This window comes from Oncorhynchus nerka, linkage group LG20, assembly GCF_034236695.1.
Source record: "Oncorhynchus nerka isolate Pitt River linkage group LG20, Oner_Uvic_2.0, whole genome shotgun sequence".
NCBI classification, from domain to species: Eukaryota; Metazoa; Chordata; class Actinopteri; order Salmoniformes; family Salmonidae; genus Oncorhynchus; species Oncorhynchus nerka.
Genome location: NC_088415.1, coordinates 62,499,518 through 62,527,395, shown reverse-complemented (window position 1 = coordinate 62,527,395; position 27,878 = coordinate 62,499,518). Strand labels below are relative to the sequence as shown.

At 43.9% G+C, this 27,878-nt stretch overlaps 1 protein-coding gene across 2 annotated transcripts; it reads right to left on the bottom strand.

Annotated features, from left to right (window-relative positions):
* Window positions 1-1,855: 1,855 nt before the first annotated feature.
* On the bottom strand, window positions 1,856-27,862 carry LOC115102929 (NPC intracellular cholesterol transporter 1-like). 2 transcript variants are annotated; one of them, XM_029623381.2, is made up of 25 exons: window positions 27,669-27,862; window positions 14,643-14,771; window positions 14,373-14,479; window positions 14,028-14,191; window positions 13,388-13,555; window positions 12,986-13,235; window positions 12,810-12,892; window positions 12,243-12,613; window positions 11,637-11,863; window positions 11,260-11,360; window positions 10,688-10,790; window positions 10,379-10,568; window positions 10,021-10,203; window positions 9,781-9,895; window positions 9,419-9,546; window positions 8,778-8,912; window positions 8,570-8,659; window positions 8,249-8,439; window positions 6,768-6,883; window positions 6,245-6,374; window positions 5,905-6,090; window positions 4,555-4,786; window positions 4,241-4,354; window positions 2,930-3,092; window positions 1,856-2,207 (listed from the first exon to the last, which is right to left on the bottom strand). In XM_029623381.2, exons 1-25 carry the CDS (start codon window positions 27,744-27,746, stop codon window positions 2,125-2,127), a joined length of 3,837 nt encoding a protein of 1,278 aa, XP_029479241.2. In that variant the 5' UTR covers window positions 27,747-27,862; the 3' UTR covers window positions 1,856-2,124. The 2 variants fall into 2 exon arrangements, with proteins under 2 accessions (XP_029479241.2, XP_064861741.1); XM_065005669.1 differs by lacking the exon at window positions 27,669-27,862 and adding an exon at window positions 19,998-20,402.
* Window positions 27,863-27,878: the final 16 nt, after the last annotated feature.

Here is a 27,878-nt window from a genome sequence, read left to right as displayed (position 1 = left end):
CGTGCTGAAACATGCGGTGATGGTGGCGGATGAATGTCATGACAATGGGCCTCAGGATCTCGTCACGGTATCGCTGTGCATTTAAATTGCCATCAATAAAATGCAATTGTGTTCTTTGTCCATAGCATATGTCTGCCCAAACTATAACCCCACCATGGGGCATTCTGTTCACATTGTTGACATCAGAAAACCGCTCGCCCACACAACGCCATACACGTGGTCTGTGGTTATGAGACGGGTTGGATATACTGCAAAATTCTCTAAGAAGACATTGGAGGTGGCTTAAGGTAGAGAAAGTAACATAGATATCTGTGGCAACAGCTCTAGTGGACATTCCTGCAGTCAGCATGCCAATTGCACGCTCCTTCAAAACTTGAGACGTCTGTGTCATTGTGTAAGAAAACTTAATATTTTAGAGTGGTCTTTTATTGTCCCCAGCACAAGGTGCACCTGTGTAATGATCATGCCATTTCATCAGCTTCTTGATGCGCCACACCTGTCAGATGAATGGATTATTTTGGCAAAGGAGAAATTGTCACTAACAGGGATGTAAACAAATTTGTGCACAGAATTTGAGCAAAATAAGCTTTTTGTGCATATGGCAAATTTCTGGGATATTTTATTTCAGCTCATGAAACATGGGACTAATACATTACATGTTGCGGTTATATTTTTGCTCAGTGCATTTAGGTTACTCAAAATAAGGAACACGTGAGATATTAGTTAGTGGTTTATTTATGTGATTTATTATTTTTTATTTTACCAAATTAAGCAAATCTATAGTGGTGTACCAATATACCAATATGAGATTCTATTGCAAATCAGATTTAAATCTGTCAATACTGAGCTGCAATACAGTCCACACATTAAAATGTTAAAACATTAAGATTTTCATTCAAGACATGGTTACCATATTACAACATTGTGCTTCTTTCTAGTGCCCAATGCGCAGCATTGTCAACAAGCATGTCTGTAACAAACATCTCGAGCCCCTGGTTGCCCCATAATAACGATAATAAATATTACTTTAATATCTTTGCTCAACCTTACATTCTGAGGTACTACAGACAACTGGGCACAGCCCTAACTGTAAGCAAAAACATTACTGCAAGATGTGAAGCCAGACCAAGCCTAGTATAATGTACTTACAGACAGCTCTTATTCACAGATCTTGGATCAGTTTAGCCTTTTCATTTATCATTATATGGACAAGGTGGCCCTGGTCCAAGATCATCACTCTTACTCTGCGTCACGGTGAATATTGACCCTTGTCACACAATATTATTATAATAACGTTAATAAAAGTTGCCTCAAATCAAGCTGGTCAAGTTTTTCAGTAATTGTGGAACCATAGAAACAAAATGACAGAATTATAGTAATTATTTTTCTATGTGTGGAACACCTGGAATGTATACCAGGTTAACTGTATCTTTAAACATGATTTGGTTTCATTATTAGTTACATTACAGTATACATAAATGATTCGTCATATCAAACTTTTTTTTCTTCTTCTCAGAGAAGTAATCTTTTGCATATATTATCATTCTCTTTACACATTCTACTTAACTAATCCCCCCCCAAAAAAACACTGTCTGGTTAAAGAATAGCTGGTCCTCAAGAGAAAATAAAGAGTAGGGTCATAAGATGTAAACTAGAAGTTTATGGGGGTTTAAGTTTTTCCTATATTCCCATAGCTGACTTCCTGTGTTGAAAGGGGAAACAGTATATCATCATATTGCTGCTAATGTTACATTAGGGGGCTATTCTATGTTACTGAAATCAGTGTTCATTAGGCACCACAACAGACAAAACCAGGGAAAGACTACTGGTCGACAAGAAATGCCATTTTTTTCCATTTTCCATTGCAAAACATTTTGCCACTGTGTGCCCTAATGAAAACTACCCAGAATTGCCCATAATAATTAAATAAAGTGTGAGAGGCCTCAGAGACACACCCAACAGTTATTCCTGAGTTGCATCCCTGCATTGCGAGTGCGTGTCAGAAATCATAGAAACTGCTACCTCAGTCACGCTGCGCCACCCCACACCGTCTCTCCCAGACCAGGACAGAAAGGTTAGTTAGTTCAAAATCATCATTGTCCTGCTCTTTTCCCCACAGAGCCTCTAGAAGTTGAGGCGGTGCTCCCTTTCTGTGCCGGCATAGCGCTTGTTGGCTGCAAACACCTTGGCTTTGTTTACCGAAGGACCTGAGGGAAGAGAGACCGACAGATTGTGTAACTTTTCCAATGGTGAAATCGTTTAAAACTTTTGGGGAGGCAACCTTATCCTCGTTCCATGCAGTGTAAACATTGACATAAAGACAAACTGGTACTAAGTAAGATGAGACACCACACAAAATACTAGGTAAATTTCAGGGCAAGTTTCCTTTTGGGGCTTGAGGGTTTTAGTGAGCTTACAGAGAGGTGCTATAGTGTGATGCAAATTATATTTGCGGTGAAAGGCCACACATTTACACGCGCACGCACGCGCACTGGGAGAATCTTAATTGGTTTTGCTCGACTCCTCCATCCTGAAAAGGAAACAATTTTACTCTTATGAAATGAGACATCTTCTCCACCTGCGCGTCATCATGCAAATTATGTTTACAGAGGAATCCCCAAATAAGATGTGTAAAGTGGTAAAAGGAAATGTAGCTGGTTGTGCCAGACATGTAGATAAGTAGCGTATTGTTTTGAAATGTGTGCACGCTTTTCTTCAAGAAAACAACAGCTGATTCAAAGAGGGTTTGACGAATTTCAAAACTCTTCCATGATAGGGTGCCGGTACGATAATTATGAGGTTCCTCGGGGGAAGAGAGGCTATCGAAGTGAGGAGCCTCCGTTCACTTATTATCAAAGTGGTACTCTCCTACACATGGCGAGTTTAGAAGATGGACTTTTGCCCAATTGAGAAATCATCCTCTGCATACCTGCGTAGCTGAGCAGCACAGGGAGGAAGATGAGTCCGTGCGTGGCGCCCAGCAGCACCATGGCCAGGTACATGCGGAAGTAGAAGATCTGGAAGATCTGGGACTTGGACAGAGCCAGGATCAGGATGCCTCCAAACTTAGTCAGAGTGATCCCACTGAACACCTGGGAGAAGAGGAACCATGGTTTAGTTCCATTCTGGTGCTCAGCATTCCCTGCAGTCAAAAATGAAATCAATAACCAGGTTCTAAAAAACGGAGCCAAACAAATCAAGTGATTTCTACTTTCCGAGATATTCCATTCAAGCCAAGAATTCAATTTCACAGTTTCTCCCCCCCCCCCCATTGCTGCAGAGCCATTTTTTTTTGGGGGGGGGGGGATCTTTAGTCTTCTGCACTCAAAGATCCTTCCTGAAGCTTCTGCGCACGTGCAGCCTACATTCTCTACTTTACTCGCAGAGAACAGGCTACTCAGAGGAACGGTGCCCGTTTAATAAAGTCAGATCAGAACGGAATCCGTGTCTGCAGGACCACAAAATGATCACAGTATTCTACATAACAGAACCCAATATAATAGAATAATATAACGTTACTTTAAGACAAAAACACCATCGCATTCAACCGCGCATGATCATTCGTTCAGTTTAACCCGTGAAACGTCCACGCAGCCTCATTCTGCATAGCAACCAATTGATCTCAATCACTTACATGGTGATATGCATTTTGATCTCCTTGAGTTATACAGTGTAGTTTCAAAGAGGCTTGTTTTGAACGGAGTGAACGAAATGTAGAGCAGATGGTGTTCAACTGTATATAGCCTACCTGTGTATTTTGCCCTGTAGCGCGCACTTGAGTTTTGGCCACAAGAGAGAAAAACGCAGTGGTGTTATTCTCTTACAGTAACATTATACATTACATTATACTATCATATTCAGTTCTGTTATGTAGAACACTATCATTGTGTGATCTTACAGACATCGATTCACCTTTGATCTAACTTTATTAAAGGAGCACCATGACCGGTCACCTGAGTAGCCTGTTATCCGCGCATAAAGTAGAAAATATACACATGTGCAGAAGCCTCGCGAGGCTCCGGATCTTTTAGTGCAGTGTAAAGATCCCCAAAACGTTGGATCTGCAGCCACTCCGTACTATTTTTTTACATGTCAGATTACTGATAGAACAGACAATCCTCGGGCAAAGGATGAGCTACATGCTTTTTTGAAACACATATTCAGACAGTGTGCCGTTTCCATTAACACAGCACAAAGTGTGCTAGTGTGGGTTGAACCACAAGAGTAGAGATCTACTTACTGAGCTGCCCATGTGGGCCAGAGCTTCTTCAGCCCTTTCCACCCTTGTACTCTTCACACTGATGGAGAAAGCCCTCACTATGTGACTGCAGAACTCCACAGAGATACCACAGCTCTGCAACACACACACACAATGAATACACCAGAGATCCTGGGCTGCGTTCACAACAAGGACTGTTCTGCATCCTCCTTTCTGGTCAAAACATATCATTTAGAAATAACGACCAAAACTACGCAGAAATGTCAAATTATAGGAAGACATCATTTTGGATTTTATATATATATATAAAAATATCAGCCTGTTCCTTCTCTCACCATGACGAGGTTGACGAGGGACACAGCATTGAGGCTGATGTCCCAGAGCCACATGACCCCGAACATGTTGACCAGGATCATGGCGATGGTGATGCTGACCAGCACTCCTGACCACAGCTCAAAGCCCAGCAGCACCGCGGTCACCGCAAAGATGGCCGCCAGCGACATGCCCAGCTGGAAGACCGTGTCGTAGACAATGGTCAGGTACTGCTCGTAGAACACGTAGAACACGCTGGAGAGGGAAAACAACAGTTACAATTTGAGTTTCAACAAATTCAGATTCTGCAACAGAATTCCAGTACAGTATATGTAGACAATGACATTTACATTTACATTTAAGTCATTTAGCAGACGCTCTTATCCAGAGCGACTTACAAATTGGTGCATTCACCTTATGACATCCAGTGGAGCAGCCACTTTACAATAGTGCATCTAAATCTTTTAAGGGGGGGGGGGGGGGTGAGAAGGATTACTTTATCCTATCCTAGGTATTCCTTAAAGAGGTGGGGTTTCAGGTGTCTCCGGAAGGTGGTGATTGACTCCGCTGTCCTGGCGTCGTGAGGGAGTTTGTTCCACCATTGGGGGGCCAGAGCAGCGAACAGTTTTGACTGGGCTGAGCGGGAACTGTACTTCCTCAGTGGTAGGGAGGCGAGCAGGCCAGAGGTGGATGAACGCAGTGCCCTTGTTTGGGTGTAGGGCCTGATCAGAGATTGGAGGTACTGAGGTGCCGTTGTGAATGATGTACTTAAAAAAAGTTCAAACTTAAAAAGGTCCCTAGTTTGGCAACTCAAGGCACTTTGACCCAGAAGCAAAACAAACAAAAAAACAGAAGGGCACTTTGACAGGACAAAATACGTACAGATGGCATCTTACATGCAGTGTTTACATGTACTATACAACCCCTCTTGAACCCTTAAAACAGGATGTGTAGTAAACAGGGGGGGGGGGCATAAAAGCTGGATGTATAAGAAAAGAAAAGGATGGAGAACAATCTGTTATGAGGGCAGCTAAAACAACATGTTATGAGTTTAATTTAACAGCTTTTCAGAGCGGTTCTATTTAGCTCAAAAATCAGGAACTCAGAATGGGCGAGTTCAAGGCGTATCTATCTCACTAGAGACTATATTTCTCTTCTCGTGAGGGCAAAAATAACCAGTGACTGTTATATCACCAGCTAACCCAGTAACACGAACCCTTCGCGGGAAAAGCCTCGCGCTTTGTTTCACAACATGTGAGGCAGTAGAGGCTGCTGAGGGGAGGGCGGGGTCATAAAAATGGCTGGAATGGTCAATCGAGTGGTTTCAACCACATGGAAACGGTGTATTTGATGTGTTTGATACCATAGTCTACCTGTAGGGGAAGACTTTGTGGCCCATGGTGCTAGTGATGTTGTCAGCCAGGACACGGGCCATCTTCATGGCGTCTATGAAGTCAGGGGAGTCCTTGAGGATGGTGTGGTAGGTCATGAAGTAGGTGGCCCCCACAGATGTGTTGTTCCCCTTTAGGACCACAGCTGAACTGTAGGCCGCGTGACCACTGCAGGACCACAAAGACCACGTTAGAGGCAAATACAGAGTCAAGTCAGTGAGAAGCAAAAAAAAAAGTGTGAAATGCAACCAGTCAATATGTCTCGATACACACTCAACTATGAACTACAATGCCTTCATTGCCATAGAGAAACAACCATTACCCTTTCCCACACTTGACGTTGGGGTTGTCTGACAAAAACATGGGGAGGAACTTCATGAAGTCCTGCTCTATGGGCCTCAGCTTCCCACTGGGGGTCATGGGGCGGCAGTGCACACACGACGTGTCCACCACTGATGAAAGTAGACAAATGTAGGTACTTCAATGCAACATTTCTAACACGCAATTACAAAGAAAAAGCCCTTCAAATATACTGCCTCATTGACTATAAGCAATACTTCAGAATGGCACCGTTTCGCAACAGCTTGATATCGGAATGTAGCCGGTGTCTTCAAAATCAGGATGCGAGTGAGACATTGTTAAGACGTGTTAAGAGTTGTCCTGAACGTGTAGACTTGCTTTGTCCAGAAGCCGTTGAAAGAGACTAAAGAGAGTGCGTGACCTGATCAGAGCAGTGTGTTATTGGCACATTGGATAATGGTTTAACGTTGGTGCCTGAGGCATTGCAGAAGGACCCAGAGGAGTTGTAATATCTACAGCAGTGTGTGTGTGTGTGTGTGTGTTACCTGAGGCATTGCAGAAGGCCCCAGAAGAGTTGTAATATCTACAGCAGGAGGACTGAGGCTTCACCCAGTCAAAGTAGTCATCCAGCCACGACGACGGGTTGAATCCTATAGTGGTGCTGGGGGGAGAATTACATTGAGATGACTAGATCCTTTTCTATTGGAAGACATTCAAGAAAGTCTTATAATACCTCCAAACAAGAAAGGTATTTGTCAGCAGTGTTGGAGTAATGCGTTACAAAAGTAACACATTATGTAATTATATTACTTTTATGAGTAACGGAGTAATGTAACGCATTACTTTTAAACATTTGGAGGAATAATAGTTACTTTTTCAAGTAATGTGCATGTCAATTTCAGAAAATATTTCACCTCTGTGTGAAAGCTGTGCCATTGATCGCTTCTGTGATAACAAAGCCCATAGGGATTCACTGTCTAGTGCCAAGGGCGCCTCTAGTTATCCATCTCTATGCAGAGGTCTAACCAGCACTGGCGGCTGGATTTTGAAGGATGAAATTATATTATTTAATACTAGTACAATTGCTCACAGAAAGTGATTTTGTTTAACAAGTCATATTTTTTTCTCTCAAGGAGATAAGGGGTCAACATGATTGGCACCCCTGTTTTCAATACTCTGGCGCCCTCCCCTTGCGAGGATAACAGCACAGAGCCTTTTTCAAAAATGTTTCATGAGATTGTAGAACACATTGGGAGGGATCTTAGACCATTCCTCCATACAGAATCTTTCCAGATACTTGATATCCACCGCCTGTGCTTAAGGACTGCCCTCTTTAATTCAAACCACAGGTTTTCAATGGGGTTCAAGTCCGGAGACTGAGAAGTCCATAGCCTTCTCTTCTCTTGCTGGAAAATCCCCTTGTGGCCAAGTTTCAGCCTCCTGTCAGTGGCAACCAGGTTTTTGGCTAAAATATCCTGGTACTAGGTAAAGTTCATCATGCTGTTGATCTTGACAATGGCCCCAGTGGACAAAAAATAACATAACATCAAAGATCCACCACCATATTTTACAGCAGGCATGAGGTCATTTTCAGCATATTCATCCTTCTTTTGACACCAAACCCACCACTGGTGAGCGTGGCCTAAGAGCTCTATTTTCATGTCATCTGACCAATGCGCCGGTTCCAATCCAGGTGCCAATGCAGTTTAGCAAACTACAGGCATTAACATTTGTTGGACGACATGAAAATAGAGCTCTTTGGCCATGTACAGCAGTGGTGGGCGGTTTTGTTTCATGTAACAAGTAATATGTAATATGACTTTGTCAAGTAATTAAATCACATTTTATTGGTCGCATACACATATTATTGCGGGTGTCGCGAATCCCAGCACTGTTTGTCAGCGAGTTCAAAACCAGAGTTCTAGTCTCCCTGTTAAACCCCGACTGATTTCACATCATACTAGTGATTTCAACATGCAGCCCAAAGGTGAAAGATGTGGGGAGGGGTTGCTGTTGCTTCACTCACTAGTTGCTGATGAGAGATGCTGCGTAGACCTGTTGGACCAGAGAGTTGTTGCTGCAGCCCACCCCTCCACACACAGAGTTCTGGCCCTCCAGACTCAGGTAGTCATGGCCGTCCTCCACCACGAAGTAGACCGGAGGACCCGTGTGGAGGTACTCACTCAGGTTCTTAAAGTAGTCCAGCACGTACGAGTCCTATTGGATAGGAGATTCAACACGAGACAAAATGTCTGACATTATCCCACGCATCAAAAGAGAAGACCGATTATCAATAGCACACGGAGTGAGGCTGGTGGGGTTGGTTAGACGTACTAGACATACTTACATCAGGCATGGAGAGCTTCTGGTCCAGTCCAATCTCTACCTTATTGGTGACAGCGATACTGAAGGACAACATCCCCACAAACACAGCCACCTGTCCGAGAGAAGTTGTTAAAGATAGACTATGGAAGTTTAGTGGCTAACTGTTTACAAAACATGTTGGTTTGAATGCTGACTCTATTGTACATTTAAATCTGAGCATCAGCACTCACCACAATGGGTCTGACCCACTCTTTGAGGATGAAGGGGGCGTAGACCTTCTTGAAGAAGTGGAAGAGGAAGCCATCTGTCCTCTCCTCCTGGCCAACTGGCAGCTTCACACAGCACACAATGTCCAGACGATTCCCCTGGAAAAACAACGTCTAAATTCTTGAAGCGCAAGAGAATGATGTTGACTTAACCCGGAAATCCTGAATAAGGCCCCAAGGACCCAATCAGTATAGCATTTTAAAAACAGGTGTTCAGAATGTACTTCCTAATTAGATAACTTGTGTCTCTCTCTGTTAAATGTGACATCAGTGCACTGCTCACTTGAAGTGGGCTGTAACCGTGACGCTCATGCTTAGCTGGGAATAACATGGTAATGAAACAGGGAGTTAGCAAATAGTGATACAGAATGCTGACAGCTACTGTTTAGCATGCCAAGCCTACCCCTGTGAGTCATCACCAGTCCTCTCACAGGAGAAGCAAATGCAGTGTGGAAACATTTAGTTTATTCCCCAGCCGTCCTCACCTCCTGCCTCTTGGCGTCCAGGCCCAGCAGGCTGACAAAGCAGCTGATCTGTAGCAAGAAGTCATCCCCAACCCTTAACCAAGCCCTACACTACCCCCATACCAGCCCAGCCCTCCTTACCTCCTGTCTCTTGGCATCCAGGCCCAGCAGGCTAATGAAGCAGCTGATCTGTAGCAAGAAGTCAATGAACACAGCCAGCCCAGCAAACAGGGAGAAGGTCCGCACCGCTGGCATAGTGGACAGGGCCCCTGGACAGGAAAAAGGTAGGTAACCCACTGACATCAGAGCTCCAGACTCAAGCTTGTCGTTACACAAATTGCAGTCAATACGGAAATCCATGGGAATGACAAAGGACCTAGTTGACGTCTTCAAGTATTCACATACTGCCTTATACAATACGTTTGATTGTTCTATAATGTAGCCAAGTAGTGTGTCAACACGAGAGGTGTTAGGTGACTGAAGGTTACAGGTCATTATCATACCCAGGAAGAAAGCCACTGTCTCAGAAAAGGAGGAGAGGAGCATGCTGGGAGCCACGTCTCCTAGGATACGGCCTATCTGCTGGTGCAGCTCCTCTTGAGGCATCCGCTCATCCCTCTGTACAACAACGCATCACACATGGTGATCAATACATTCATCCATTCATCACTGCCATTACAGAGTTCGACAGTGACCATATACATGCCGTTACATACACATAATGTACACATACATACACGTACCTGGTACGTTTGGACAACAATGAAGATGTTGTCAACGCCGACAGCCAGCACCAGGAAGGGGATGACCTCGATGACGATGAGGGTGAGAGGGATGCCAGCATAGCTGAAGATGCCCAGAGAACAGGCCACTGAGCTCAGCACTATCACAATGCCTGCTATGCCCAGGGAGATCTTAGAGTCCGCCTGGGCAGAAAACAACGACAGAGGGTTAGTCATTCAGAATCAGAACCTTGCAGGAGACACAATGCTGCGAACAGGGGCTTGACCTCTCTTTTGAGCTAGACAAAGACCTAAACTATTGTCTTGAGTCGGGGAGATGTCGACAAAACACGTTATTAAATAAACGATTACTACTAACCAGCACCCTCCTGAAGCTGTGGATATGTCCTAACGCCAGGGAGATGTAGACGAACATGATGGCGTAGCTGACCACGACGGTGCTGAGGTCACTTTCGCTCTCGCGGTTGATCTCGTCCTCGATGCTCCTCTCAGAGTTGAAGGAGATGGTCAGGTTGGGGTTGCTGTAGTTCTTCAGGAAAACGATGAATCTGGAAATGGAGGGATGTGTTACTTCAAAATGGCAAATCATGGCACAAAACCAAATCTGACTGAAATGTGAAATTGCTTTAGTATATACACTAGCATCTGAAACATTTGTTTTGCTCACTCCTTCTCCCAGGCCAGAGCTTTTCCCAGATTGATGCTGTCGTTATGGTAGTTGTTGACAGGGAAGGTGATCACTAGAGCTGTGGCATTGTTGTAGTTGGTGGCTGGGGTGAGAGAACAAGATGCAAAAAAAGTGCCACGGTCAGGGAATTTGTGTTGACAAAGTTCAATACAAAAAAAACACAGTAAACAATAGTAAAATCAATATCAAAGAGCCTGAAGGATGTTCCAAGACACAGATTCAAAGTTGCAAACAGTCCGAGTTAGCTCATTAAACCCGAATCTACAAGGTCAGTGACCAAATAACTATCTTTGCATAGCTATTTCTGCATAATAAAACATTTGTGATTATATACAGGAGTTAAGCAATAAGGTTTGGCCTTTTGTAGCAGACACGTTTTCCTAATTTAAAAACATAAAAATACATACAATACACTCACACACACCCATAGGGAAAAAAACAGTACAAAATTAAAAAAAAAAGGTATATTTCCCACTGACTAATTCTTATTCCCACGGACTAATTCTAGATTCTATTTCTTTGTGTGATGATGTTAACGTATCCCCACTCACCATCATAGCCTCCCAGGACCAGCCAGGGGAAGACAGGGCCTCCGTAGGTGCCCAGGCAGGGATCATGGAGCTTGTTGGTGTCGTTGAGGGATGCTGGGGCACTACACACAGGAGAGACAGACAGAATTATTTAATAACGGAGGTAATATACACAAATCGAAGACTAACTGTTCACCACACACAGCTATGAGTATATACCTGCTGAAGGAAAACAAAGCGCAAGAAAAACATTTTTACAATGTGCAATATCAGAACCAATCTTTCAATGTGAATGATTTGAGTTGGAGAGGAACTGGCAACTGGTACAATCTCATGAGTTCTGTAGCATTCCCCAGATGCAGAATGTCACTAGAGAAAGTGTTCTGAGGGCCACTCACCTGACGCAGTAGAGGAAGTGTGTGTGGTAGTCGGCGTAGACATAGAACTCATCGCCTACGCTACGGTCCAGCTGGTCGTGGCTGTTCTGGAAGTAGTTGAGAACACTGAGGATGGTGCAGTTGTCATTGAAGGGGGCCAGCGGGGCCAAGCAGATATCCTTTAAGGTCACTTTCTGGTCCCCGTATGAAGCCACTATGTTTTCTATGTCCGTCTGGAGATCCAACACCTGAGATAAGAGATTGTGTTAAAATTAGAGAAAAACTAAAACTATAAAATGTCACATTAGAACTAAGGCAAAGACCAAATACTGTAGGTCTTCCTGAAGAGACTCCACACTTGATCAACAATACAGCGGATATATTCTTGACACAGCATCATTTCCCCTATACTAATTTAGCAGAGGCGGGAGCCAAAGATTATAACTAAGGTCACTGATCCAGGGTTTCAGCTGCTGAAAGAAATCCTAGAGGAAACCCTACTCAGATAGCTTGAACCAAAATGTCCACAACCCATAATCCCATTCTAAATGCTACAACAATTCCATCTGAACATATCAATCACACACAATCCATCACCCACCCCCCCCCCCCCTCCAGCTAACTCACCTGGTGGAGGACGTCCTTGTCCAGGGGGGCTCCGAAGGGCACGTCAGCCCCTGCGGGGTTCGGGGAGTAGACGGATTCTGACTGCAGCGTGGTGGTGATGATGAGCTGCTCTGCCCTGAAGAAGGGTCCGAAGTGGCTGTCGAAGTAGTCCTTCTCCTGCCTGGCCTGGCTGCTGGGAGAGGACCATAGCTCCACGGGGTCCGTGGTGATCTTCATGTAGACCAGGCCCCCTGAGCAGGCGGCCACTACGGCCAGGCTGCCTAGGATGACCACGAGGGGCTGCCGTACGCAGAACGAGCCCCAGCGGGCGAAGAGGGAACGCAGGGAGCTCTCGAAACGCTCGCCCAGCGTCTCACCACACGACGCGTCCACTGTGACACAGAGCGAGAGATGAGGGAAGGAGTTAACGGTCAGGTAGAAAATGGGAGTTTTTTTGTTGAGAATATTACTGTATTTTGGGCTGATTTGGCACCGTCGTATGTAGATATTTTAATTGCTGGGAGTCCAGAAAGTTAAGTAAAATAAGTAAGTGCTGCACAAAGACTTGATTGATATGCAGCACCGTACCTTGGTCAATGTTGTCATTGTTCAGACAGGGAGGGTTATTGCTGTCCAAAATGGGACCATATTCCGACTCGATTGTCCTTTTTCTGTGTGAGAAAAGAAGGAAAAAAAACAGCACCATTAGATACATCTTAGGAAAACACTGCTTCAGTCAGGTCATAATATGCGTCGGTCCTTGCCTGTAGCACCAGGCTCCGATCACGGCTCCGATGAAGATGAGGAGGAAGGACACATAAGAGATCCACATGATGACCACCATAGCGTCGATGCCCAGAATGGTCCATGGCGGAAGCAGGGGCGGAGGGACAGGCTGGGGGCCACAGGCCTGGCTACAGTCCTGGCAGGAGCATGGCCCAGAGCCATCCTCCAGACCCTCCGTACAGCCATATGTCTTGTTGTTCATGGGGATCATACCGGACACTGGCACGTCTGGAGGGGTGGGGATAGTCAGAGGATGTGGAGTTATTGTGCTGTTTTAAACAGAGACCAATGTTATCCTTAACTGAAATAAGTATGAATACTTGTGGAGACAAGATCCCCTTTCGTTGTAAATGGCACATATTCTGTACTGTGCATCTTACCTGAGAATATAGGGATGATGGGGAAGGGACTCTGTCCATTGTTGATGTCGAACATGTACTCGATCCAGTTGGTGGCGTTGCAGTCACTGGCGTCCTTACCACAGAGCAGTGACAAGGCCTTCACGTTAATGGAGGGGGCCTGGACATCCTGACAAGCATTATACATGGCTGCCAAGAGAGAGGACCAAAATTACATTATACAACTTGGGACTGACTGATATCTGTAGCATTACGTCAACAACAGTGCTAGCCAATGGAAGTGACTATATATTTCCACTCTTCCACTCTCAAACTGTGACCTGATCTGCCCACTAGCCTAATCTGTTTGCAGTCTTGCCAACTCCTATGGACAATGACCATAGGAGTTGGCAAGAAAGCATTAACAGATTTTTATTTTTTTAAATGTTTATTTAACTAGGCAAGTCAGTTAAGAACAAATTCATATTTACAATGACGGCCTAGGAACAGTGGGTTCAGAGGACAGAACGACAGATTCTGTCGTTCAGAGGAGAGAACGACAGATTTTTACCATGTCAGCTAGGGGATTCGATCTAGCAACCTTTCGGTTACTGGCGCAAAGCTCTAACCATTAGGCTACCTGCCACCCCAGTCTAGAGGACCAGGCAATGTGCCCCCTCACCATTGGCAAATGTCTGTCCAATGTAGTACTGGACTTCCACCACATTGGTCTTGTTGGCAGCTGTGTCATTAGTAAACTGGGTGCCGTTCACGAACAGACTCTGGCGGGGGCTGCAGGTTAGCTCACAGAACAGGTTCATCAGGTTGAAGAAACAGGCTGGGCATCTGGAGACGGAGAACCCAGAGAGAGTCAGGGAACTTTAGATTGACAGAGATGACAACATATCAACAAAGCTACCTTACTGCTAAGGCATCTCGCTAAACCAAATCATAGCCATTACGGGAGTATGTCCAAGTGTGGCACATGGAATGACAAAGTTATTTTTGCAAAGACTATGGTGCGTACCGAGAGAGGAACTGTAGGGGAAGCTGAAGGCTCCCTTGAAGAGTCAGGAGCTGCTGGACATCACAGCACAGACTCTGGTTCCCATAGTCATAGCCTGGACACAGCTCCTATACACACAAAACAAGATCAGGGATCATTCAGATGACCTAACCTGGTTTTGTTCAAGTAAAACATGTGAGAACATTACAATTGGATTCAAGTGTAATTTCAGAAGTGTAATGAAAACATAGAGAACCAGTTAAAAAAAAAAGCTTCCATGATAAACCTTACTGTGAGCAGCTCATGGCCCTCTGCTGGGAGTGGGATAGGTGGTCCTGTATAGTTGCAGTTGTACTTCTTCCCCGGGACCTTGTCGGACTCCCCACACTCACCGTACCACACACAGTGCTGGGCTTGAACCTGAGAGGAGATATGGGGACCAAAACAAACAATCTTACCATTTGCCCTGTGAGAGGTGTACAAAGAGGACTTGATTCATGAGAAGTTACTTCTAAAGTGATGGAAATTCTCTTTGGCTTATCAGAACTTTAAATGTGCTGTTCTGTAGGCTACATACACTCCCCTTCATATGTATTTGGACAGTGAAGCAAAAAACTTTAATATGATTCTATACTCCAGCATTTTAGATAGGTCTCATAAACTCAGCAAAAAAAAAGAAACGGCCTCACTGTCAACTGCGTTTATTTTCAGCAAACTTAACATGTGTAAATATTTGATAAGATTCAACAACTGAGACATAAACTGAACAAGTTCCACAGACATGTGACAAACATAATTTGGATAATGTGTCCCTGAAACAAAGGGGGGTTGTCAAAATAAAAAATAACAGTCAGTATCTGGTGTGGCCACCAGCTGCATTAAGTACTGCAGTGCATCTCCCCCTCATGGACTGCACCAGATGTGCCAGTTCTTGCTGTGAGATGTTACTCCACTCTTCCACCAAGGCACCTGCAAGTTCACAGACATTTCTGGGGGGAATGGCCCTAGCCCTCACCCTCCGATCCAACAGATCCCCGACATGCTCAATGGGATTGAGATCTGGGCTCTTCGCTGGTATTGGCAGAACACTGACATTCCTGTCTTGCAGGAAATCATGCACAGAACGAGCAGTATGGCTGGTGGCATTGTCATGCTGGAGGATCATGTCAGGATGAGCCTGCAGGAAGGGTACCACATGAGGGAGGAGGATGTCTTCCCTGTAACGCACAGCGTTGAGATTGCCTGCAATGACAACAAGTTCAGTCCGATGATGCTGTGACACACCGCCATTGACACACCACCTTCCACCTCCAAATCGATCCCGCTCAAGAGTACAGGCCTCGGTGTAATGCTCATTCTTTCGACGATAAACGCGAATCTGACCATCACCCCTGGTGAGACAAAACCGCGACTTGTCAGTGAAGAGCACTTTTTGCCAGTCCTGTCTGGTCCAGCGATGGTGGATTTTTCTGCCCATAGGCAACATTGTTGCCGGTGATGTCTGGTGAGGACCTGCCTTACAACAGGCCTACAAGCCCTCAGTCCAGCCTCTCTCAGCCTATTGCGGACAGTCTGAGCACTGATGGAGGGATTGTGCATTCCTGGTGTAACTCGGGCAGTTGTTGCCATCCTGTACCTGTCCTGCAGGTGTGATGGTCGGATGTATCAATCCTGTGTAGGTGTTGTTACATGTGGTCTTCCACTGCGAGGACGATCAGCTGTCCGTCCTGTCTCCCTGTAGCACTGTCACAGTACGGACGTTGCAATTTATTGCCCTGGCCACATCTGCAGTCCTCATGCCTCCTTGCAGCATGCCTAAGGCACGTTCACGCAGATGAGCAGGGACCCTGGGCATCTTTCTTTTGGTGTTTTTCAGAGTCAGTAGAAAGCCCTCTTTAGTGGCCTAAGTTTTCATAACTGTGACCTTAATTGCCTACCGTCTGTAAGCTGTTAGTGTCTTAACGACCGTTCCACAGGTGCATGTTCATTAATCGTTTATGGTTCATTGAACAAGCATGGGAAACAGTGTTTAAACCCTTTACACTGAAGATCTGTGACGTTATTTGGATTTTTACTAATTATCTTTGAAAGACAGGGTCCTGAAAAAGGGACGTTTCTGTTTTTTAGGTGTTTATTAGGTGACAGTACAGAATGTCAACTTTTATTTGAGGGTATTTTCATACAAATCCGTCTTAACATTTAGTAATAAAAGCACTTCATGTAGGCAATTCCCCATTTGAAGAAGTCCTAAGCATTTGGACAAATTCACTTCGGCCAAATAGTGTATTAAAGTAGTCAAAAGATTAGTATTTGAGCCCATATTCCTTGCATGACTACATCAAGCTGCAGACTACAAACTTGTTGGATTCATTTGCGGTTTGTTTTGGTAGTGTTTTGTCCAATAGGAACTGAATGGTGAATGTCTTGTGCCATTTTTTGTAAGTAAGAATAGAAGACGTTGCTGAACACTTCTGCATTCATGTGGATGCTATCCTACCATGATTATGGATAATCATGAATGAATGGTGAATAATGATGAGTGTCTTGCCTCTTAAAATATTCTAACCTTGGCTGCTATTGGTAATGGTGAGAGGTTAGAAGTCGTTTTATTGTAGCCTTTTATTGGACGGCATCTCTCTCACTCATGATTAATTCATGATTATTCTTCATCGTTGCATTATCAAGAGGGCAATTCCACGGTAACATAGTGACACAGACTTTTGCACTTTCAAATGTGTGTGATTGGCAACTTAAACAAACCAAATTAAACGTTATGCCCAAGTAGGCGTGGCCACCGGCTATAGTCATCATTTACCATTCAGTTCCTAATGGGCACAACATAACCAAAGCAAACTGCAATGGCCTTTCAAATCATATCAAATTTTATTTGACACATACACATGGTTAGCAGATGTTAATGCGAGTGTAGCGAAATGCTTGTGCTTCTAGTTCCGACAATGCAGTAATAACCAACGGGTAATCTAACCTAACAATTTCACGACAACTACCTTATACACACAAGTGTAAAGGGATGAAGAATATGTACATAAAGATATATGAATGAGTGATGGTACAGAACGGCATAGGCAAGATGCAGTAGATGGTATGGAGTACAGAATATACATATGTGATGAGTAATGTAGGGTATGTAAACATTATATTATGTGGCATTGTTTAAAGTGGCTAGTGATACCTTTTTTAGATCAATTTTTCCATTATTAAAGTGGCTGGAGTTGAGTCAGTATGTTGGCAGCAGCCACTCAATGTTAGTGATGGCTGTTTAACAGTCTGATGGCCTTGAGATAGAAGCTGTTTTTCAGGCTCTCTGCCCCTGCTTTGATGCACCTGTACTGACCTCGCCTTCTGGATGATAGCGGGGTGAACAGGCAGTGGCTCGGGTGGTTGTTGTCCTTGATGATCTTTATGGCCTTCCTGTGACATCGGGTGGTGTAGGTGTCCTGGAAGGCAGTTAGTTTGCCCCCGGTGATGCGTTGTGCAGACCTCACTACCCTCTGGAGAGCCTTGCGGTTGTGGGCGGAGCAGTTGCCGTACCAGGCGGTGATACAGCCCAACAGGATGCTCTCGATTGTGCATCTGTAAAAGTTTTAGAGTGCTTTTGGTGACAAGCCAAATTTCTTCAGCCTCCTGAGGTTGAAGAGGCGCTGCTGCACCTTCTTCACCACGCTGTCTGTGTGGGTGGACCAATTCAGTTTGTCCGTGATGTGTACGCCGAGGAACTTAAAACTTACTACCCTCTCCACTATGTGGATAGGAGGGTGCTCCCTCTGCTGTTTCCTGAAGTCCACGATTATCTCCTTCGTTTTGTTGACGTTGAGTGTGAGGTTATTTTCCTGACACCACACTCCGATGGCCCTCACCTCCTCCCTGTAGGCCATCTCGTCATTGTTGGTAATCAAGCCTACCACTGTAGTGTCGTCTGCAAACGTGATGATTGAGTTGGAGGTGTGCATGGCCACGCAGTCGTGGGTGAACAGGGAGTACAGGAGAGGGCTCAGAATGCACCCTTGTGGGGCCCCAGTGTTGAGGATCAGCAGGGTGGAGATGTACTTACCTACCCTCACCACCTGGGGGTGGGCCCGTCAGGAAGTCCAGTACCCAGTTGCACAGGGCGGGGTCGAGACCCAGGGTCTCGAACTTGATGACGAGTTTGGAGGGCACTATGGTGTTAAATGCTGAGCTGTAGTCGATGAACAGCATTCTCACATAGGTATTCCTCTTGTCCAGATGGGTTAGGGCAGTGTGCAGTGTGGTTGCGTCGTCTGTGGACCTATTGGGGCAGTAAGCAAATTGGAGTGGGTCTAGGGTGTCAGGTATGGTGGAGGTGATATGGTCCTTGACTAGTCTCTCAAAGCACTTCATGATGACAGAAGTGAGTGCTACGGGGCGGTAGTCGTTTAGCTCAGTTACCTTAGCTTTCTTGGGAACAGGAACAATGGTGGCCCTCTTGAAGCATGTGGGAACAGCAGACTGGGATAAGGATCGATTGAATATGTCCGTAAACACACCAGCCAGCTGGTCTGTGCATGCTCTGAGGACGCGGCTGGGGATGCCGTCTGGGCCTGCAGCCTTGCAAGGGTTAACAAGTTTAAATGTTTTACTCATATCGGCTGCAATGAAGGAGAGTCCGCAGGTTTTGGTAGCGGGCCGTGTCAGTGGCACTGTATTGTCCTCAAAGCGAGCAAAGAAGTTGTTTAGTCTGTCTGGGAGCAAGACATCCTGGTCCGCGACGGGGCTGGTTTTCTTTTTGTTATCTGTGATTGACTGTAGACCCTGCCACATACCTCGTGTCTGAGCCGTTGAATTGCGACTCTACTTTGTCTCTATACTGACGCTTAGCTTGTTTGATTGCCTTGCGGAGGGAATAGCTACACTGTTTGTATTCGGTCATGTTTCCGGTCACCTTACCCTGATTAAAAGCAGTGGTTCACGCTTTCAGTTTCGCGCGAATGCTGCCATCAATTGACGGTTTCTGGTTTAGGAATGTTTTAATAGTTGCTGTGGGTACAACATCACCGATGCACTTGCTAATAAACTCGCTCACCGAATCAGCAATGCGGAACATATCCCAATCCATGTGATCGAAGCAATCTTGAAGCGTGGAATCAGATTAGTCAGACCAGCGTTGAGCAGACCTGAGTGCGGGAGCTTCCTGTTTTAGTCTCTCTCTATAGGCAGGGAGCAACAAAATGGAGTCGTGGTCAGCTTTTCCGAAAGGAGGGTGGGGGAGGGCCTTATATGCGTCGCGGAAGTTAGAATAACAATGATCTAGGGTTTTACCAGCCCTGGTAGTACAAACGATATGCTGATAGAATTTAGGGAGTCTTGTTTTCAGATTAGCCTTATTAAAATCCCCAGCTACAATGAATGCAGCCTCAGGATATGTGGTTTCCAGTTTACATAGAGTCAAATGAAGTTTGTTCAGGGCCATCGATGTGTCTGCTTGGGGGGGAATATATGCGGCAGTGATTATAATCGAAGAGAATTCTCTTGGTAGATAATGCAGTCGACATTTGATTGTAAGGAATTCTAAGTCAGGTGAACAGAAGGACTTGAGTTCCTGTATGTTGTTATGATCACACCATGTCTCGTTAATCATAAGGCATACCCCCCCGCCCCTCTTCTTACCAGAAAGATGCTTGTTTCTCTCAGCGTGATGCGTGAAGAAACCAGGTGGCTGTACCGACTCCGATAGTGTGTCTCGAGTGAGCCATGTTTCCGTGAAGCAAAGAACATTACAGTCTCTTGTGTCTCTCTGGAATGCTACCCTTGCTCGGATTTCATCAACCTTGTTGTCAAGAGACTGGACATTGGCGAGTAGTATGCTCGGGAGCGGTGCGCCATGTGCCCGTCTCCGGAGGCTGACCAGAAGACCGCTTCGTCTGCCCCTTTTACGGCGTCGTTGTTTTGGTTCGCCGGCTGGGATCCGATCCATTGTCCTGAGTGGTGGGCTAAACAGAGGATCTGCTTCGGGAAAGTCGTATTCCTGGTCGTAATGATGGGGAGTTGACGCTGCTCTTATATATCCAGTAGTTCCTCCCAACTGTATGTAATAAAACATACAGAAATGAGAAATGTTTCATCCAACAAGTTGGGTATCTAACTGCACCCTCATATGTCATGTCTTGAAATATGCAGACAGGCGGAAAAAGTTAAATGTACATTGTAATACTTCTGACAGCCAACGTTCTAACTCCGCCAACAGCTCCCAAGACTTTACCCAGAAGGCATGGATTGAGTCATTGTTAGTTTTACATTTAAGACATGACTCTGTCGTTGTGCTGTAGAATTTGTGAATTTCGTTGTGTAATAAATTCTATACTTTAGTTTATACTGGATTAAGCGTACATTTTTATTAACTAATTTCATTAGCTATGTTCCAACACTCCCTCCATCTTGTGCCAACATCAGTTCCTTTTAAATCTTGGTTCCAATAGTTAATTTTTTTCTAAAAGATTGTCAGTTGGGTAGGCTCTCTGCAAGGTTTTATATAGCTTACCTATCATATGAACATCCTTTTCTGACTCAAATAGGATTCCCTCAAGATTACTCTGACGTCCAAAAAATTTCAAACTGAAGTTTCCTATGAAGAAATAATCTACATTGGTCAGTCCAAAATGTATTTTTAATTATTTCATGGAAATAAATGCATTGTACTGAGACATTTACAGTTTCTATACATTTAGTTTTCCATGTGGACCAATCTATCAGTGAATTCTGAAAAGCTATCCAAGGATTGTTCCATAGGGGTGTGTTTTTAGGGAGTGATATTGGTTTTTATAGAATACGTAGAATTTTCTTCCATATTGTTACGGTGTTCTGAACTATGAATTTGTTCATGTTCTTAGTAGTGTTCAATGGTATACCGATACCACAGTAATATCACAGTACCAACATGTCATGATACCAACATTTTATACAGAACAAAAATATAAAAACGCAACATCTAAAGTGTTGGTCCCATGTTTCATGAGCTGAAATAAAAGATCCCAGAAATTTTCCGGACGCACAAAAAGTTTATTTCTCAAAAATGTGGTGCACAAATTTGTTTACATCCCTGTTAGTGAGCATTTCTCCTTTGTCCAGATAATCAATCCACCTGACAGGTGTGTCATATTAAGAAGCTGATTAAACAGCATGATCATTATAAAGGCGTACCTGGTGGTGGGGACAATCTAAAAGGCCACTCTAAAATGTGCAGTTTTGTCACACAACACAATGCCACAGATGTCTCAAGTTTTGAAGGAGCATGCAATTGATATGCTGACTGCAGGAATGTCTACCAGAGCTGTTGCCAGATAATTGTATGTTCATTTCTCTACAATAACATTGTTTTTGAGAATTTGGCAGTACGTCCAACTGGCCTCACAACCCCAGACCACGTTTAACCACGCCAGCCCAGGACCTCCCATATCTGGCTTCCTCACCTGTGGGATCGTCTGAGACCAGCCACCTGGACAGCTGATGAAACTGTGGGTTTGTGGAACCAAAGCATTTCTGTACAAACTGTCAGAAACATTCCCGGGGAAAGCCATCTGCGTGCTCGTCATCCTCACCAGGGTTTTGACCTGAATACAGTTCGGTGTCAATACCAACTTCAGTGGGCAAATGTTCACCTTCGATGGCTACTGGCACGCTGGAGAAGTATGCTCTTCACAGATGAATCTCAGTTTCAACTGTACCGGGTAGATGGCAGACAACGTGTATGGCGTCGTGTGGGCAAGCGGTTCGTTGATGTCAACGTTGTGAACAGAGTGCCTGTTGTGAACAGAGTTGTGGTATGGGCAGGCATAAGCTACAGACAACGAACACAACTGCATTTTATTGACAGCAATTTAAATGCACAGATACCGTGACGAGATCCTGAGGCCCATTGTCGTGCCATTTATCCGCCTCCATCTCCTCATGTTTCAGCATGATAATGCCGAGCCCCATGTCACAAGGATCTGTACACAATTGCAGTTCTTCCATGGCCTGCAAACTCACCAGACATGTCACCCATTGAGCGTGTTTGGGTTGCTCTGGATTGACAAGTACGACAGCATGTTCTAGTTCTTGCCAATATCCAGCAACTTCCCAGTCTTTGAAAAGGAGTGGGACAACATTCCACAGACAACTATCAATTCTATGCGAAGGAGAGTTTCGCACTGCATGAGGCAAATGGTGGTCAAACCCAGATACTGACTGGTTTTCTGATCCACGCCCCTACCTTTCTTTTTCAAGATATCTGTGACCAACAGATGCAGATCTGTATTCCCAGTCATGTGAAATCCACAGATGTCAAACTAAGTAATAGATTTCAAATGACTCATTTCATTATATGAACTGTAACTCAGTCAAATCTTTGAAATGGTTTGTTTCTTTTATATTTTTGTTCGGTGTATAAAATTTCACAAACCATGTCACGGACAGTTTTAAATTAATCCTGGGTCGCTAATTATTGGTTTGATAACAAACAACGTTGCTCAGTCATGTTACCTAGCTAGCTAACAACCTGGTAACTTGACAGTAGGTCCAGGCTAATTTGATTGACACAGGAACAAAAGGAAACGGGTCTGCTACTCACGAGGTGTGCTTCAAAAGTAGGATTCATATAGGCCTAATGTAAGTCTAAACTATAAAAGTTGCGAGCAGTATGTGTTTGTGGGCGAGAGAGGTGTGTGTGTTTATGAGGGAGAAAGTGGGAGTGTGTGAGGAAAGGAGAGTGTGTGTATGTCTGTGTTAACTGAAGAGTAAAGAAGGTGTCATGCAGTGTTTTCCCCTTACTACCACAATGGCATGTAGATTCTCTCTCACACACACAGAGAACAGTGTGAAGCTTAATGCAATGTGTTGTATTGAATAGAAGTGTGAATTTCAGTGGCCAGTTTGAGTAGCACATGTTCCCGTTTTCTTAACGTTCTGCAAAAGACACATTTCAAGTATTTTTACTTAAGTACTTTACACCACTGCGCATTTCACCCAACCCCTCTAAATCAGAGAGGAGCGGAGGGCTGCCGCAAAAAAAATGTTTTTAAATCGATGTCTTCGGCGGCCGGGGAACAGAGGTTACAGGGGCAGAACGACAGGTTTTTACCTTGTCAGCTCGGGGATTCGATCCAGCAACCTTCCGGTTACTGGCCCAACGCTCCTACCTGCCGCTGGGAAAAGGGTGTATTCTTATTCATCAGGATGCCTACACCTCTGCTGTTACTATAGTACGTGGCAGCATAGTCCTCTCCAACCCAGCTCCTATTCGCTCCTACTCTCCTTTTTTTGAAAGGTAACTCTTGCAGGAAAGCCAGATCTGCTGACAATCCCTTTAGGTGTTCAAGAACCATGTGTATCCTGTGCACATTCCATGTAATAGGTTGGATTTTGTTGGTCTTTACTTGTATAGAATCTAAGTGAACCTTGTCTGTTCCGTCTATCATTGAAGAACCAGAGAAAACATTCAGCAAACATGCTGTATGAGGGAGGTGGGCATTCCATGAAATGGGAGAGTTATAGTATGAATACATAGTTAATGCATACATGACATATAGAGCATGTGGGCTCAGAAGACATTTAACAAAAAAAACAGACAAAAACATCATTAAAAAGTGCTTTGTACTTTTGAGATGCTTTTAAGGGCCAACTCCTCTCCTAATGTACCAAAAGTCTGGAATATGTCATTGAATATACATTGGCGAAAGACTACCACTTAAGTATTGTGGTCAGTTTCTATTATCTTGTAAATAAATAAAAATATATATAGTGGTTGGTGAGTCTACTTGGGGACAGTTGGATTCAGAGAGACTGAAGAGAGGTGAGTAGAGGCCTCACACACACCTTAGAGAAGCGTATTAATTGCTCTGTTGAATTGGTGCCTTTTCGTAGTCCATGTTGCTACAGTATGCTGCCCTACCAAGCAAAAAAGCAGTAAACTGCTAAATTGGTCCAAAATTAGTTAGTCATTTTTGCTACATTAAATACATGCTTAAATCATGGCAAATAAAGTAACAGGGTTGACGATTTCATCTTAAAATCAGACATAAATTCCCTTGTGACAGAGAGAACGGAAGCTTGTTGTGTGCAACAGGTAGTGGCAATTGAATACAAAATTCATCGTTAGACAGGCTAGAAATGTTTTATCTAGTATCCATGGCTAACAGGGTTGAGGTGATATGCTCGAACCTGGTCAGTTTTCCACCACAAAACACCAGAAAATTGCCAAAAATAGTACAAACAACAAACCACAGTTGGGTCACATGCTACTGTCCTCTCTTCCACTGACACACTGTTATGTTCACCTGTTTTCTTTCTCTTTCTGTTGTCTGATGCTCAAAGCGAGAGTGTGAAAACATTCTGGACAACCCCCTCCCTCCCTCTGAGTATCGCCTGACACCAGACATACATGGACGTTGACAAATAGTTTACATTTGGTCAGTCCGCCCTGGCCTTGATTTCAACGTGGACGTTAGCCCAAACATAGATGTCCATGATTGGTGAGTGGTTCTGATTTGCTCCTATCATAGACGTCGATATTTCACAAGTGTGGACAGTAAAGTACCATACAGTAAAAATTTGAGTATAGTTTAGTGCAGTACAGCACACTAGAGGAGAGTACAGTACAATGTACTGTAGTTCAATAACCAAAAGAGATGTCCAAAAGGCTCCTTAACAGCTTCTACCCCTAAGCCATAAGACTGCTAAACAATTAAACAAATGGCCACCCGGACTATTTGCATTAACCCCCCCTTGTTTTTAAACTCATACTACTCGCTGTTTGTCTATGCATAGTCACTTCAACCCTTACCTACATGTACAAATTACCTCGACTAATCTGTACCCCCACCCATTGACTCGGTACAGGTACCCCCTGTATATAGCGTCATTGTTGTTTTATTTTTTAAATTACTTAGGTTTATTTAATAAATATTTTCTTACAAGTGCTTGTAAGTAAGCATTTCACGGGAAATGTCTATTACACCTATTGTATTCGGCACATGTGACAAATAAAATTTGATTCGATTTGAATTCTGTTACCAAACTGCACTGTTCCAGTAAATGTGTTTTTGTGAAATGTTCTGTGTCAATTGTTCAAAGTAGTCATTGTGCATAGTTGTAAACTTTGAAATCAATGTTTTTTGTTTGGCATACATTTTGGGCAGTGGAGGCTGGTGGGAGGAGCTATAGGAGGATGGGTTTACTGTAATGGCTGGAATGGAATAAATGGAACAGTATCAAACCTATGGAAACCATGTTTCTCTGCATTCCATTCCAGCCATTACAATGATCCTATACCTCCCACCAACCTCTGAGACTCAGCAGAATTATGTTTCTGTGGAATTGCCCTACTGTGTAAAAGTCAAGGAATTTCACAGAGGCACTCTATGCTTTTGTTCAATGCTAAAGGCAGCTGAAACCCAAATTATATTCTTGCTAAATTAAAGCAGAAGTGAGCCGACATATTCTGCACATTTGGGTTAATTTGACTTTTTTCTCTATACCAGATCTGAATGTAATATGAGTCTACTATGCACCTCGAGAGAACCCCTGTGTTTCAGGTCCCAAAATACAACCTTAACTTCTGGCAATCACGTGCTGTTGGTCTCTCTTGCTAATTTGATTGACTATTTTGATGGTTGACTTCTGAGCACACGTTTCTCTCTTTGTTGTACTGACTGATAATGCACAGTACACTGTGTTCCCTTTGGTGCCCTGTTCTTTTGAATGTGGTCGTCTCAACTGAATGAGACTCGGTTGGCTCCTTAAATTGTCACTGTCAAGGGTTTCAAGTAAGTGGAACTCTAAGACAAACCAGACTGAACTTACTACGGCTAAACTACTGTCAAATGACTTCCAACATGTATCATAACTTATTGCACATGCTTTTGAAGTGGGGTGTGTTTGAGGCCTTTAATCCACTTATTTTCTTATTTTTCTGTGACCAGACCTTAGCCGTCCACCTCCTAGCCTATGTCTGTTCTGACACACAGGCCTTGTTTTTCAATGTGGGATGAAGTTGAAGGCCCCCGCCATCCGCCACAAACCACTTAATCAGTTGCCTCTGAGGAGGATGGCCAGACACTTAACAGGCTGAGTAATGTCATTAAAATATCTGATTGAAGGGGGAAATTCAGAAGAGAAACTCTAGTTCTTTCCTTGAGGATACAGGTCTCCAATTACAATACTTTTTACCTTCAGCATCCAAAAATGTTTATATTGCTACCCCATAAAACACTGTTTCCACATCTTAAAATGAATTGCCCTTTTGCTGCATGAGTTGTGTATGGGAATTTATTTGACTGTAGGAATGAGGAGTCCTGTGGTGTATTCATTAAGCCGATTCTGTAGTAAAACGTTTTACTACGTTTATTCCAAATGGAAAACGTCTTGCAACGAAAACAAGAGTTTCTTTTGGACAAATGTAGGTAGGTTCCTCCCGTTTATTTCCATGTGGTTCTTCCTAGAGTAAACCGTAAAAGGTTTCCATAGAAAAAACATTTAACAGACCAAACATTTTGCAACGGAATCCGACTAATGAATACACCCCTAGTTTATCTTGGGGATGCAAATTAATCCGCGAGTACAATGACAGCAATTGTCCATTTTGACAATGGCCTATTGAATTCCGTTCCACGAGACCAAGTCTGATCAACACAATTGCTTTGGGTTGGGTTTATTTTAGTGTGGATTGTCTTGTATTTTCTTTCGCAATAAAATATGTTTATTTGAGCAGGAGATAGAGGATGCATATCAGTGGCTTTAAAGATCTTGTCTCACTTCTCGAGACCGAATATTTTACATGTAAACCCAGATCACGCAAATATTAGATGTGAAAAACAAGTGGTCATTTCCTATATCTTGTTGCATTTGATGAATGAGTTTCGTCTAGCTACATGAAAATCGCGTGACAGTGACGCAAAAATATTTCGCAATGTATGGATTTGGTTAGCTAGCTAGAACTAGCTGTTTGCGTCCTAGCTAGTTAGTTAAACGAATTATCACTAGCTCACATTGGCTGAACTGGCTGCTTGTACAATTTGTAGCCATAGTACTTTAGCTGGCCAAATGATGATGGTTGATAGATGCTAGCTAACACTACCTACCAAGCCAACTTTAAGCTGAACAAACACTTAACAGCACCGGCTAAAAGTGAACAGGCCTTGCTTTACTTTTTGACAATGATTTAGCTCGCTTGACACACTTTAGTTAGCTAAGGTTACCTACCGGTGATTGACAGCAAGCTAAATATAGATACGCAATAAGAAGAGATTAGCTACTTAGCTAAAAGTCTCCCGTCCAGAAAGCTATTTAACACGTAGGTTGACTTACCCATTTATAATGTCCCTCTGTCAAAATTATGAAGATGAAAAACAAAAAGAAATAGCTTCTTTCTGATAAGAGCCCCATCCCTCTAATCAAAAAGACTCCAGAGTGTTCCTGTTACTCCTCTGACTTGTTCATTACGGCATTGATGACTGGAGAACAACCCTTTGGCACATTGCTGCCACCACCAGGATTGGATAGCGCGGACACTAGCTA

Excerpts from the sequence above, each read along its gene's own strand:
- LOC115102929 (XM_065005669.1), bottom strand. The coding sequence starts at position 20,105 with ATGTTCTTTGCTTCACGGAAACATGGCTCACTCGAGACACACTATCGG. Across the intron at positions 11,864-12,242 it reads ACAAGGACGTCCTCCACCAG|GTGTTGGATCTCCAGACGGA; the intron begins GTGAGTTAGCTG and ends CTCTTATCTCAG. Across the intron at positions 6,375-6,767 it reads GGCCTTCTGCAATGCCTCAG|TGGTGGACACGTCGTGTGTG; the intron begins GTAACACACACA and ends TACTTTCATCAG.